This window comes from Epinephelus fuscoguttatus, linkage group LG17 (genome assembly GCF_011397635.1).
Source record: "Epinephelus fuscoguttatus linkage group LG17, E.fuscoguttatus.final_Chr_v1".
Taxonomy (NCBI): Eukaryota; Metazoa; Chordata; class Actinopteri; order Perciformes; family Serranidae; genus Epinephelus; species Epinephelus fuscoguttatus.
Genome location: NC_064768.1, coordinates 6579596 through 6594249, shown reverse-complemented (window position 1 = coordinate 6594249; position 14654 = coordinate 6579596). Strand labels below are relative to the sequence as shown.

The window sequence follows — 14654 nt, the reverse complement described above, 5'->3', positions numbered from 1 at the left end:
GTTTACTGATATTTTTGGACAGCCTTGGACCATAGGAATAACATCAGATTTAAAAATGGGCATAGTTCCCCTTTAAAAACAAGTTGCAAATGTCAGTCACAAGTCCCAAGAGACCAAGGTGAAATTTTTAAATACAGTTACAGCTAACGAGTTTTTTCATTATTGATTTTTTTAAAATATAAGACAGAAGCAAAATTTTAGAGTTTTTCGGTGAATTCTGCAGATATTATGTCTGGCCATTCAAAAACCTTAAGAGATCATGTTTAGTATAAAACAAGACAAAGAAAATCAGCAAATCCTGACACTAGAGAAACAAGAGTCAGAAAATATTTGATATATTTGCTTTAAATGCTTGAATATTTGCTGAAACATCACTGAATTCCCAGCGGCTTTATAGCCACAAAAACTGAGGTGTTATTTAGTGATGAGCTGCTTTGTTTCCCCCGGGATGGTGCCACAAAAAGCTATTGTATTTTACTAAGACATCACTGCATTTCCAGCCAAAATTGTGCCACAGAAAGCGGCTGTTTGTTTGTTTTTTCTTAACAAAACATCACTGCATTTCCAGTGGCATATTAGCCACGAAAATGGATGGGGTTATTTAGTGACCAGCTGCTTTGTTTCCACCAAGGACAGTGCCATGAAAGTAGGTGGTTTTTACAGAGACATTGCTGTGTTTCCAGTGGATTCTTAGCCACAAAAACTGAGTTGCTTTTTAGTGTACTAATGCTTTGTTTTGGATAGTGCCATGAAAGTGATCTGTTTTACTGAGACATCACTGCATTTCCAGCCAGAATAGTGCCACAAAAAGTGGGTGTTTTTCACCAAAACATCACTTCTTTTCATGCATATTTTTAGCCACAAATCCTGAGGTGTTGCTTTGTTTCCACCAGGGATACTGCCATAACAAGCGATTGAGTTACATAGAGACATCACTGCATTTCCTGCAGGGATGGTGCCACAAATGCGGTTGTTTTTTACTGAGACATTGCTGTGTTTCCAGTGGCTTTTTAGCCACTAAAATGGAGCTGTTATTTAGTGATCAGTTGCTTTGTTTTTTAAAGAAAAACATTTGATTTCTACCAACACATGAGCTTTTTTAACCATAACCAAGTGTTTTTGTGCCCAAACCTAACCACAACTTAACCACAGCACTGTTGAAACATAAAACGTCTATGAAGCAACATGATAACACAAATGTTCCATATCCGTATATCCATGGTTTACAGAAACTTAAAGTGCCAACATTTATTCTGGCAATTGGGTTGTAAAATGGCTTTCTGACCAGCAGAGCAGTTTTTAAGTCTTTTGGGGCAAATCTCAAGCATTGTGACTTAAATCAGACTCAAGTCTAGGTCTCAAGTTCTCGCCTTTGTTGATTATTAGTCAAAAACTCAAAGATTTGCAGCTTACAATAATATAAAACTCAGAAAAGCAACAAATCCTTACAGTTCAGAATAGAAAATTAGCAAATGTCTTTGCTTGATCTTAAACATCAGTTTTTTAAGTGATTGTTTCAGCACTACTTTCAGTCATCATTACAAATGTTAATTTAGAGAGACAGCTGTCGTTCCCTCCATGTTTTGTATTTTTAGTATTTCCCTCAGTTAATGGAAAAGATGGCTGCAGGATTGTAATAATGCTGAAATATTGGAGCAGTCAGCCAGACATTTAGAGTAAAGATGTCACAGGTTATTACTGTAAAGTAATTTGTTGGCTTGGAACTCCTTGTTTTTATATGAGTTGAAGTTGGACGAAGGGAGAAGTCCATGTGTTTCTGATCAGCCTGCACGCTACTTCCTGCTCTAATGTTTTCATCCTCCTCATGACCTTGTGTGTGGGCACAGAGAGGAGGAGGACAGCATGATGTCATTAAAGGCGGGCCCAAACTCTCATATCCATTAATGCTTTCTCTCTCTTTGCCCTGCGCACACACTCACACTCAATGGTTTTATATTTTCCTCCAGTGTTACATCCTTTTTTCTTTTTTTTTAATCTAATGACTTCTTGTTTTCTGTCTCCTCCTTCATCCTCACTCCTTCTCATGCTCTCTTTCTCTCTTTCTGTTACTTAATCTTACTTCTGCACCTTCCCCCTCTTTCTCCATCTGTCTCTGGATTTTCCCACCACTGCTAAAGCAATGAAAAATACAGCATCACCATACAATCACCAGACCTTTTGATCATATAAAGACACAGCCAAAAAATGAATGCAGGGAGATTCAAATCTGTCTGGGCATGAGGCACACGATATTTCTGCTTGAAACTGAAGGATATCCCTTACAATCCCCAGGGTTGTAAAATTCAAGATACACTATATATGGTAGGCGATACCTTTCTCACTACATTAAGACTATAATATTTAATGATTTGTATTGGACTACTGAGAAACCACAGTCTGAGGGAGAACATGCACATCTGAAAATAATAATCTGCACTGATTGATTGCACTTAATTAAAGTGAATGCACAAGAGGAGGATGTAGTGCAGCTCACAGCGGACCTGTACTCGCCTGGCAAACAGCTCATAAAAAGTGGTGTCTCCATTTAAAATGACATACTTCTAAAATGTTATGGTTTGTAAAACATAGTGTAAACGTAGAACCAAGACTTTATGGGCTCCAAGTTGTTTTTCATCATGGAAAAGAGCTTGCATTTAGTTTTCTCCACAGAAGTAACAGCAGCCAAGGTGTAAAAGAAGTAAATCAAGGATGTGAGCCCCTTCATAATGCAAATTCTAATTTGACATTGCATTTTTGCATTTACTGCAATTTTTTAATAAACAGCTAAATGTAAATGTAAATATTGTTAAATGGATCTTTTAGTGTGGCCTTTTATTAAATGAATTACTGGGCTGCACACATAATCAAAATATTATCAAAATCACAAAATGGCAAGGTAAAATATGTCACAACATACTGTTATAAATGAAGCACTGTGGTGCTAAAGAGTAGCCTGGTGAAAGCATTGTAGGGGAAATACCTTTCTGAGAATGTTTGCACTCGTAATAAAGTTTGGGGCACCACCATCCTAATGAGGGAAGTGACTACTCAAATTAATAGCTCCCTAAACCAATTATTAATTCGTCAGCATGCTTATCAATAATGAATCAATCTCAATATCTGGGTTATGAATTCTCCATACAGTGATCTTAGTTCCTGCTCCAAAGAAATATACACAGACAACGACTTGGTGATGAATGAAAATTTATTTAGGCTAAATGTGTAACAACTGAATAAATGAATGAGGATAATATGAAATAACACAAAATCAACAGTATGTATAAATGGATTAAACAAGAAGTAACAGTCGTGTGAGTTATTTAATTTGGCAATAGTGAGAGAGTAGGCCTATGTGAAGAGAAACTGGGAATGCAGGGATGCTCATAATATTTATCTAAGGAATTAGATAAATTAAATCTCCTATTCGACATCAGCTCTTACCACTGCCCAGCAGGTCACCTGTAAGGGGAATTCTTTGCCTCTCTTCTTAGCAGCAAATCATGCAGACGTTTCTCCTGGGGCCCTGAACTGTTGCAGCTCCCAGACTTTCCAGCAGAATGAAACCGGCTGGCGCACCGTGTTGGGGGGAGCGGTTGAGCCTTCGACGTCCTGTGGGTGCCCCCAATGTCGGTTTCCTTACACTGCAAAAAGCCTTTGGGTTTGGGTTTGGCACAAGGGCCATTGTGGCAAGTGGCTGGCAGCTGCTGGGTTTGATGAATCTCTGGTTGAAGAGGCAGGCCGAAAAGGGCACTTGTCTACTTTGTTATAATTACTTGCTTATAATAATGGTAAAAACAGTATCGCTGGCCATTCGATATTGTTATCAAAGTTATTATTACCGCGCATAAAAATGTTGAAAACACTGGAGATAAAAGAAAAGGCAAAACTTAAAAGTTTAAAATAACTTGGATCGTGGGAGTATAAAAGTGTAACTAAAACGTAAATACAAGAGAGGCTAGGATACGAAAAAGAAGGAAGAGAATTAAAAAAAAACAAGAAGAGAGAACACTCAAAAAAAAGAGAGCAAGAATACAAAAGAACAAGCGAGAGACGCTCTGTGCTCACTTGTTTTTATCTGGCCAAAGGGGGGCGGGTTTGTTAAGGCAGTCTTTTAGTGGTAAATAGGCCTATTGCTTTATTACTTTATTTTAAAATTACCATTCCCACTAAAATTGCAACTCATATTGCAGTTGCAATGTCTCTATAATTTTTTTAATTTATCTTTTGCATATTGTGCAGCCCTAAAAATCAGTGTCACCAATTAAAAGTAAACACCAGTATTTCTCTGTTTTAATAATTATGTTTGTTATGGTCAGTATTCACAACCTTTGTTAAAGGAATACTCCACCCCTAAAGTGACTATTTGTATATTAATTACTCACCCCATTTTATGTTGAATTTGTGAAGATAAGAAAGCACTTGATTTGCTTGTATGCCAGCACAGTAAATGAAGAATTATTTTTTTTGTGTGTTTTAAAATAACTCTGAGGAACAAGAAAGGAGTAGAAATAGGATGTTACAAGTTGTGAACTAATATTTTCCACTGATGAAACTGTGAATACTGCATAAGTTGGTTATTTTTGTAGCCTCACATTGATGGACATAGTAAACATGACCCCATATTAAGGCACCAAAAAACATCACATCATTTCCACTTTAATGACCTCCATGGTTAGCATCAGAGGAGTGGCGACCAGTTCTATTTCTGTTACAGTAAACTGAGTGCCAAGGCTCTGTTTAACAGGACTGAAACAAGGCAATCAAATTTCCCATCTGAAGTTCCTGTGTAATAATTGTGTAATATGTTGTAACGTGACTCATCAAGCTGTTGTGGTGTTAATTGTCAGGTGTAACCTTGTTCCCAACTCCCTGTGTGTTGCAGAGAGTGTGCGGGAGGCGGTGGGTCGGAGGGTGAAGCTGACTCTGAGGCGCAGAGTCCAGCTGGAGGTCAAAGGTGACAAGGTGGAGAACAGAGTGTTGGTAAGTGACAGCTGTTCAGTTCGTCTCTACAGTGTGAATCTGAATACACGTCAAGTTAAATCTGTACTGTTTGGTTTTCACTCATTAAAGTGTAAATAATGGGGGTTGGCAGTGATGTGTGATTGGCACAGAGTGAATTTTAACTCCTATTGAAGGATTGTTGGTCAGTACCAAGGTTATTATAACTAATTAAATCTAGGTGTGAAAAACACGTTAGTTAACTGAAATAAAAATAAAAACTATACTTCCGAAAACAAACTGAAAACTAACTGAAACAATATTGTGTAGTTGCACGACTAAATAAAATTAAATAAAATATGCCAGGAAACGCTTCAACTCATTATAGTTCAATAACATTGCATGATTTACAACAAGGGCATAATAAGATAAATGTGTTACTTACAGGTTGAGATTGATCCATGTCTCTTCCACTGTTTCAGTCTAGCGCATCTTGTTTGAACACTGCAAACAGTAGCTCAGTAGCTCTGCGATTGGTTTAAAAGTGTGGAGAAAATGTAAGGAGCCATTGGATTGACAGATTTATCAGCCAATGGTGACGTTCGTGGACCTGCGACATCAGGGGAGTCTCAAAATTCACCGCACAGATTTCTCTCACAAATGTAGAGAGGTTCACAAATGAGAAGCAGTTTGTAAATGCACATTCAGCGATTTGCATGATCTGTGAATTTATATTACAAATGTGCCTCAAAATAATATTTGTGAAGCAGAGCGTGTGCATTTCCGAATTTATATTACAAGTTTGCATAAACATTATATTTGTGAACCAGTGCGTATGCATTTGCGAAACAGATCATGTGCATTAGTGAGTCCGAAATACAACTGCGAACCAGAGCATGTGCATTCTTGAAAAACCCTGCGTGAGTTCATTCATTATGAGACTGATCTGACCCCATCAGACAACTGCAGGGTGACAATTGTAGTTAATGATTATAACAGTGAATAAAGACCTGCCCTGTTGTACAGGAACTAGTGAAGGGAAGCAGGTAAACTATTCCAGTATTCAAAGAGCTGTTTGTCAGTGCAGTGTGTACAGATAGTAGGGATGTGAATCTCCAGATTCATCATGATACGATATGCTGCTGGGCCTTTTCTTCCATGTATCGATGTGTGTTGTTTATTTTCCATCCTCTGTATTTTTTAGATTCTTAGGTCCTTTGTAATGTCTGTAATGTCTTGCACGTGTAGATGTTATGTTGAGCCCTGTTAAAGAGGAATTTCTGGTACCATTTGGTTCAGACAATAAAGTAGCTCAGTCCATAGGGACTTGGGTTGGGAACCGGAGGGTCACCGGTTCAAGTCCCCGTCTGGACCAAAATATGGATTGTGGACTGGTGGCTAGATAGGTGCCAGTTCACCTCCTGGGCACTGCCGGGGTGCCCTTGAGCAAGGCACTGAACCCCCCAACCGCTCAGGGTGCCTGACCAAGGCAGTCCCCTCACTCTGACATCTCTCCACTTTGTGCATGTATAGGTCCTGTTTGTGCATGTGTGTGTCTTTTGGACCTGTGTGTTAATGACAACGGAGTGAAAAAATTGAATTTCCCCTCAGGGGGATTAATAAAGTATATAAAATTAAAAAATTAAATTATTCTATTCTATTCTATTCTATATCCATTCTTTGGACAACAATACAATATTTGCAGATATTACAAAGATTTTGATATGATGCGATTTAGGGGCCTGCAATAGATATGAGATGATAGCATCTGCCCACTTAACACAGTCTGTTACAGAAGAAGCTGCCACAGCTTTCTTTTTTGCTTTTGCTTTTTGCTCCTTTCTGGCAGAAATCTTAATTTTAACCAAAACCATCATCTTTCCTGAAGGCAAACTTCTCCCAACAGCCATAACACATGGATTAACAACAACATCATTTAACATAAGTTTCAAATTCAGCTCGGTATTAACTGTCTAGATTCATAGACAGAAAAATTGTTTTTTGCTAGTGATCCATTATTAGCTTTAGCATGTTTACATTGCATAAATTGCCCTAGCGGCTAGTGGACTTTTTTTCCTCTACTCATAGCTTAACAAATGACATGTAACTTCTCTTACTTACCGTTGGTTTAAGTCTCTGTATCTCCTGACAGAACAGCTCGGTTGAACTTCAGCCTGCACGCACATTTTTTCAGCTGGATATTGTTGAAATAGAGCAGCTAATGTTGCTGTAGTGAGAAGTTAGCAGAGTGAGATGGCTCTCCAGGCAGGTAATGTTACGTCATGTAATAACATTGTCCTCTCTCTCTCTCAGCTATTTGTCATCTGCCTGTCACTGTTTGACAGTGACCCAGACATTTTCACTTTCCATCAATGACATTGGCTCGTTGATTGTTAAATTGATAAATCGATCCAGATCGATGGATTGTTAGACCCCTAGCAGAGGGACAATGTTTGGCTTCCCCCAGAGCTCCCCACCCGTCTGGCAGCGGCACGGGGGAAGCTAAACACAAGTCATCTGCACACACTGTGATGACACACAGCTGGTTGAACATCGGCGAAGTTTCCTTTTTAAATTCACTGTCTACTGTCTTGATCACCAGGTAGTGTGGTGCTTCACGTTTGTGTTGATCTGTATGTTAGGCTTTAGCCTCTGTATTCATGTTTTTAACCTGTTTTTGCTGCTCAGTCAGTTTGACATCCTGGATATATCCTTCAAACATATATTGAAGAGCACTCTGTCTGCCTCTCTCTGGGATCACTATTTAATTTTTTTCAAAAATATGATAATATTTCTTCAGGGAGTGCAGTTAGTTACATTGTGGGCTCCATGCTCGCCCTGACAGCTTGACATTACAAAGGGGTGGGGCTTAGCAAAGGTTAAATTTTCCTGGAAACAGGAGTGTAGTTTGGTGGCGTTAGAGGTAGGTGAAACTTTTTTTCCATGACATTTAACTTCAGTCTTTGTTGTTATTTGATAACCACCAAAATATAAAACAATTTGTATATGGGCAAGTAAAAATTGACTTTAGGCAAGTAGATTTCTGACGAGCGAGTGGGTTAAAATAAACATTTAAGTTGAACCCTCTATACAGAAAATTTCTTTAGTTTTGATCGTTGTCAAATCAAGTGGCGTGTCAAGGGACTATATTCAACTTATCTTGCATTGTAACATGCATTATGACAACTTAATAAGGTTTACGTATGTTTTTAAATGAAGTGGAGGAGCCTACAAGTGTTTTGTTTAGTTTGTCTCAGAGGCTCCACGGACGGCGGACTCCACAGCTCCGCTCAGCTGTCTGCTGCTGCTGCTGCCACTGTTGCCAACTCCTCAGTAAGAAAAGTAGCTATTGGCTGTCCTAAAGTCGCTAAATGACATCATCGTCTAATTTGCATGATTGTCCATATGCATATAATTGTAATGGCTGCTGTAGGAGAGAGGAATAACGTCGTGGGAGAGACAAAAACTGAGTAAAAAAACACCCTGAATATGTTTAGAACTACAAATGAACCTTCTTTCAGTGATTTATATTAGACAAAGAAAATTTTACATTTACATCCCACCCTGACTGTAAACCAGGTTGGGATCAGAGCATTCCGCGCATGCACGATTCACTTGCAGTCTGGACGTGGAGGGGTTAACATCTCCTGCTCTGACTGCTGCTGGGAGGGAGGACTGGGCCGCCTTTGAGTGCTCTGGGGCGAGAGAGGAGCCCATGGTAGCATCCACTGCCCGTTGAGAAGAATAAGAATGATACGTGCTCTCACAACAGAGTCTCCAGAAGTCTTCAATAACATCAGAAAAAGTCGCTAGATTTGTCGCTAGTCACTTTTTTGAAAAAGAGTCGCTAGAAGGGTCTGGAAAGTCGCTAAATATAGCAACAAATTCGCTAAGTTAGCAACACTGGCTGCTGCGAGAGAAGTGTCCTTCTACTTCTCCTTCTACTTCTTGTGAAACCTTGTGTGTATTGGCGGTTAATACAGCATTATTGCCACCTAGTGGATTTTAAGCGCATTACACCTATAATGGGCTTTTATTGGGGAAAAATAGCTCAAATGCGACCCACAGTGGTAAAATTAGGTATATAATTCGATATATCGGTTCGGTTAGATATTTGGCTTTAAATCAAACCGGTTGGAAAATTTTCAAACCAGCACAAGCCTATTCTGAACTTGCCCCTGATAAGTAACCCATATTATATAATTTAAAAAAATTTAAAAAAATAAAACTAATACTAAAAGTATTAACAACTGAACTACAACTAAACATTTATAAATATTAAAAATTAAAATGAAATGAGCAAACCCACTTTGGAAACTAATAGAAACAAAAATAAATTGAAACTAAATTTTTAAAAAGGAAAACTAATCAAAAATGAAAACATACAAAGCCATAATAACTCTGTCCTGTTTTAGAGAACTCCCTGAAACGGCAAAGGAAACTGAGGAAGGTAGATATGCTGGTTAATTTATGACATGAGTGAATCATTTTATTGCTCCTTAAGGGTGGAAAAAATCCAAGAGCCTGCAATGGTGTGTGTGTGTGTGTGTGTGTGTGTTGCTACAGGTACATGCGAGAAGATAAAATATGAACCAGGAAGTGAAGGTGAATCAGATGCCAAGGCACTGCAGAACAGAATCTACTTCTTTGAGGCACATTTTAATACCCTAGAAAGTTATTGCTAGAGATGAGATTTGTTTGTCAGTCTCAATGTTAGGAATGGGGAACAACATAATTTGCACATTCTGTACACACATAAAGGTAATCTACCTTGTATGTGTGCTTGTATGTATGTGACCTGGAGCAACAACAAACCCCTGTGACAACGCCTTTACTCTAACTGAAATAAGTCAGGAGCTTGCATTTTGACAAGCAGCTGTTGCTGTTCTGAAAATGGCTTTAACAGAGACCTCTTATTATGTTTTCCTTATTTTCTGTCAAATATATGGTGTTAGAGTGTTGAATTTTCATGTTAAATGTTGCAAAAGTTTTAAATTATGCAGTAAACGTATGCAAAAGTAATCCCTGTGAGCAAAAACCTCAGGCTTCAGGCCTTCCTTAACTTCCTGAGACCTGAACTTTTTACCTCCGCCAAGGAGGTTATGTTTTCGCCGGTGTTGGTCTGTTTGTTTGTCTGTTTGTCTGCTTGTTTGTCTGCAAAATAGCTCAAAAAGTTATGAATGGATTTTGATGAAATTTTCAGGAAAGGTGGATAATGGAACAAGGAACAGATGATAAAATGTATAGCGCCATCTGGTGGTCGAAAAGCATGTCTCGTTCTACTTGCTAAATATTGTTGTAATTCTAAAGTTGAAATTAATGTTCTGTGTTGGAAAAAAAGAAAGTGAAAAATACAAAAAAACATATTATATTCTGTATTGGTACAAAATAAAAACTAAATAAATACACCAGTGTCTCCATGGTGAAGGCATATATAGCCTTATAATGATAGTGATGCAAATAACCTACTTGTGATGCAGGCTGCAAAATCTGATGCAGAGGGGGAGGGAATATCACCTACTTGGCAGAGGTCTGCACTCTCTGAGTGCTTTTCTAGTGTTTTGTATGCATTTTTAATTTCCCTTAGCTATTTTGGGATCAGTGGGACCCAGTCCCAGTCCCAGTGTCCTCAAATTAAATTCTAAAATTTGTTTTTCATTCGGGTTTCTTAAAAATTCATGGAAAAGTTTTGAGATTTTGTCCATTAAAATGTGTGAGAACCCTGATTACATTAAGGTTTCAGTGGTATAGCAGTGTTAAGGTATACTGTGATGTTAAAATTGATAGCTATCATACTGTGTACGTTTGCTTATGTACGGTATGGGGAAAAAATTTCTTCAGGGAGATGTTTTGAAAGTAATTTACTCTAAAGGACTTATTATGTTCTATCAGGCCAGTTGAATTCTTATATTTCAAAGAATCATTTTAGAGTGTTTGCGACTCTAAGGAAAACTGATTGATCGATTTACAGCCATTCCTTTTGTAATGATTGTGTATGGGAAAAAGGTTTTGGGGCAGCGTGGGCGCCATGTGACTTGTAATTCTGCAGAGGGAGACCAATATTGAGTGGACTCTTTCTGTTGTTCTGATGTGTTGCTGCTGGTGACTGCTGGAAAGCTAAGCACTGAGTTTTTGGTTGACCCATAGGAAAGCTGCATGTGGTTGTTAAATATTTTTAATGACTGTGGCTACAGTAGCTCAGTCTCAGAGGAGCTGCTGCTGGTGCTGTGAGTCATGATCTGATGGTCACTGTCTGTCTGTGAATGTATCACCGGTGCTTCCTTGTTTTCCTGAGGCACAAAGGTAAGAAAGAGGTGGGTCTTTCTGTGGCAGGGTATCTGGTTTCATGTAGCTGCAGGTATGTGGACTCACCTCAGCTCTCTCTGTATGAGCGTGTGTGAAAAATAGAAAAGAAGTTAAAAAATTAAAAAAAAAGGCAGACAGATGTTCTGACTTGATCCTGAGACCTTCTGTTTACATCTTGTCAACTTTAACCAAGGAAGTGCAATGAAACACTTTTTCTATTTCTTTTATTTTCAGTACATATTTCTTTTCCTTTGACCACATACCAAGACTCTGCAGAATGTGCCTTCAACTCCTGTTGGGACTTGACTGTAGCAACCCACTCGCAGCCACAGGGTGTTGGGACACACACACACACACACACACACACACACACACACAAACACACACACACACTGGGGCGTGCACAAACACACCACATTCCACAGCTGTAGACCAGCACATTAGAAACCGATGCCATGATTTCTGAAAATGAGGCAAAACACACTAAATGTTTCATGGTGATGTGTCGGGCAGATTTGTTTTCATTTGTTTTAGGAAAATTAAGTGCAGATTGTTTCTTGAACCACAACACACTGAAAACACACAAGAAAAATACACCAGGGATTGTGTCAGAGCCAAAAACAAGAGCAATCTCAGCTGACACCTCTTTAATTTTAAGAACCTTGACAATATGAGGAATAAGGATTTTCCATAGCCAGGCTCGTTTTGCTTTCATTAAGTGGGTACCACTACCACACCTGAATGTTGAAGCTAGTATGAAGCTAGTGATGAAGCTGCAAGTTTCCCTTTTTCAGGCTATGACCTCAAAATTGTGTGTTTGCATTAGAAACTTGTTGGGTACTGCCTTAAACCTGACTGTCTTTGACCCTCATTATTTTAAGTCAAGGAGAGGCTTGGGTTTGATGCATTTAAATAAAGAAGATTATTACAAAAACATAAAATGGATCACATTGGTCTTTTAAAATCTAAGTCTGTGCCTGATATCCTTATTTTTACTGAATCGTGGTTAAAGAAAAGTATTAGTGATGCAGAAGTAGCAATTAATAATTATAACTTATTTTGAATTGATAGGGTAGGTAGAGGAGGTGGTGTAGCTGTCTATGTTAAATTCGGATTCCCAGTTGCAGTTTTAAAGAGTGTTTCACTCCCTAAGTTATTTGATTTTATTGCCCTGAAAGTTGATCTTGGTTTCAATAATACCCTCATAGTTGTAGGTGTCTATAGACAGCCATCAGCTCCAGCTGAGGTCTTGGCTAAGCCGGCTGAACTGCTGTCACCTTTTTCATCCTCTGAGATAGTCATCTTGGGTGATCTCAAGCTTGACTGGTTATCGCCTATATCAAACAAGTTTAGAGATATTTGTAATAGAATCTGACACAATTCATTTCTGATCCCACACAATCAAATCCACATGATACCTCAAAATCCAGCCTAATTGATAGTATTCTCTGTAATAAGCCCAGTAAATACATTTTCAGTGGTGTATTTGACCCTGGCATAAGTGATCATCTTATTGCCTGCATCAGAGATGTGAGCATTAGGAAATTATCCTCCCATGTATTAACTAGAAGGAATCTGAAAATACTCCATAATCAGGCTTTTCTATGACTTGTTTCATAGCACCATGTCTAATGTTACCAAAATCCCTGATGTAGAACTTGTCTTGAATCATTTTACAAATGTTTTTAATTCGGTTGTTGATAAACATGCTCCTTTTAAGAAATACAGGGTAAATGCTAGGTCAAGTCCATGGTTTACTGCAGACTTAGCTGTTCTTTTTAATTCCAGAAATAAAACTTGATCTAGAGCGAGGCAGTCTAAAAACCCCTCCCATTAGCTTGTGTTAAAAAAACGTAGGAACCGCTGCACTGCTGTATTAAGAAAGGCTAAGTCAGACTACCATACTCGCTTTCACCAGCTCCTCTCATGATCAGAGCAAATTTTGGAAGACTGTTAAATCAGTTTGGAAAAATACCTCTTTTCCTACCAATATTGTTAATGGGCACACTTTTTTAACAGACTGTAAGGACATCTGCTCTGCCTGTAACAGTCATTTCACTGCCTCTGGACTGGTTCTAAATGACAGTACACTTGCCTTGGATAGCTAAATGTCTACCTCTTCAATAGACTGCAATGTGTAAAGATGGGTGATGTTCACTCCAGTTTTTTAAAGGAGACCTTTTATGCTTTTTGGAGTGTTTTCCCTATTTTTTAGTGTTATAGCATTTGTCTGCTAATTTAAAAAAAAAAAAAAAAAAAAAAAAGTCCAGTCTAAAGGGAGTTCTGTCTCCCCACAGGCACACAGATCCTGACCTGCCTGAAACCGCTCATTTGAATTTCCAGCTTTTACTTCTGCGATTAATTTCATAATAATGTACATGGCACACAGTGCCCACCTACCAGCCACTGAGCCACACTCCAGAGCTTTATATTTCGGACTCTGATAAATGACATAATCAATGATAATAATCAGTAAACCTGAACTCACTTAGAAATCAACAAACACATCCCTGTGGTTCTACAATCCACAGTCTACCGGGTTATCATGACATTGCCTGAATGGAAAAAAATCTGCTGTTTTGACCATTTTACATCAAAGCCTGCTGGCACTTCATTATGATCCAGATTTCTCACTGTTACCCATCTGTTTTCTGTTATGTAGTCTGCCTTCATGGACTCTTTCACCTGCTCATTCACACAAGTCAACCTGCACTCACATCTTTGAAACACCTGAACCAGGATGTTTCCAGGCTTTATAAATTGAACACAGGGTGTTCACATCGTCAGGCTCTCCTGTCACTTAGAGACAACCTCACATCTGACTATGATCAGTGTGACCTGGAGTAACCTCTGTCTTCTTTGGAGGGTTTGCGTAAATACCGCAGCTGGCTTAGCCTCCCGTCGCCTCTGTCCCTCTCTCTCCTTCTCTTCATTAAAATCTCATCACAGTAAAAGTGTGCTGACATGGATTATTTAACATGCACCCTTTCAAACCATAACACACCAATTCACATACTTGTGATGAGAAGAAGTTACTGATTTGGTCAGTTATAAACATGCTGGAAGCTGCTCAGTGAGCAGCTGTAATGTGCACTCACTGCCTCAACGCCCTCATGAATAATCTGAATGAATGAATAATATAATAATAATATATAATAATATATATACTTATATATAATGTAAGGCAATAGCAGATTTGACCCCATATTGCATTTTGCCAATGCCTTTCAGCTCTTTTGATCTCCACATGTCTCTGTGGATCTCCACGATTGGTCAATACTACTCAAACTACAAACAGAAACCAGAACGCTTCGGATACGAAATTCTTGTCCCATTGCCACCAGATTCTGAATATTTGCAGATATCTGTGTATGAAGATTTGGTTTAATCTCAGAGCAGATATGAACAAG

At 38.6% G+C, this 14654-nt stretch overlaps 1 protein-coding gene across 1 annotated transcript in view; it reads left to right on the top strand.

The window, feature by feature from the left end:
• Positions 1 to 14654, top strand: part of LOC125904248 (F-actin-uncapping protein LRRC16A) — an 83255-nt gene that overhangs the window by 3422 nt on the left and 65179 nt on the right. The window contains exon 2 of the mRNA XM_049601531.1: positions 4883 to 4980. Coding sequence (XP_049457488.1) covers positions 4883 to 4980 — 98 coding nt within the window. The remainder of the gene's footprint in view (positions 1 to 4882; positions 4981 to 14654) is intronic.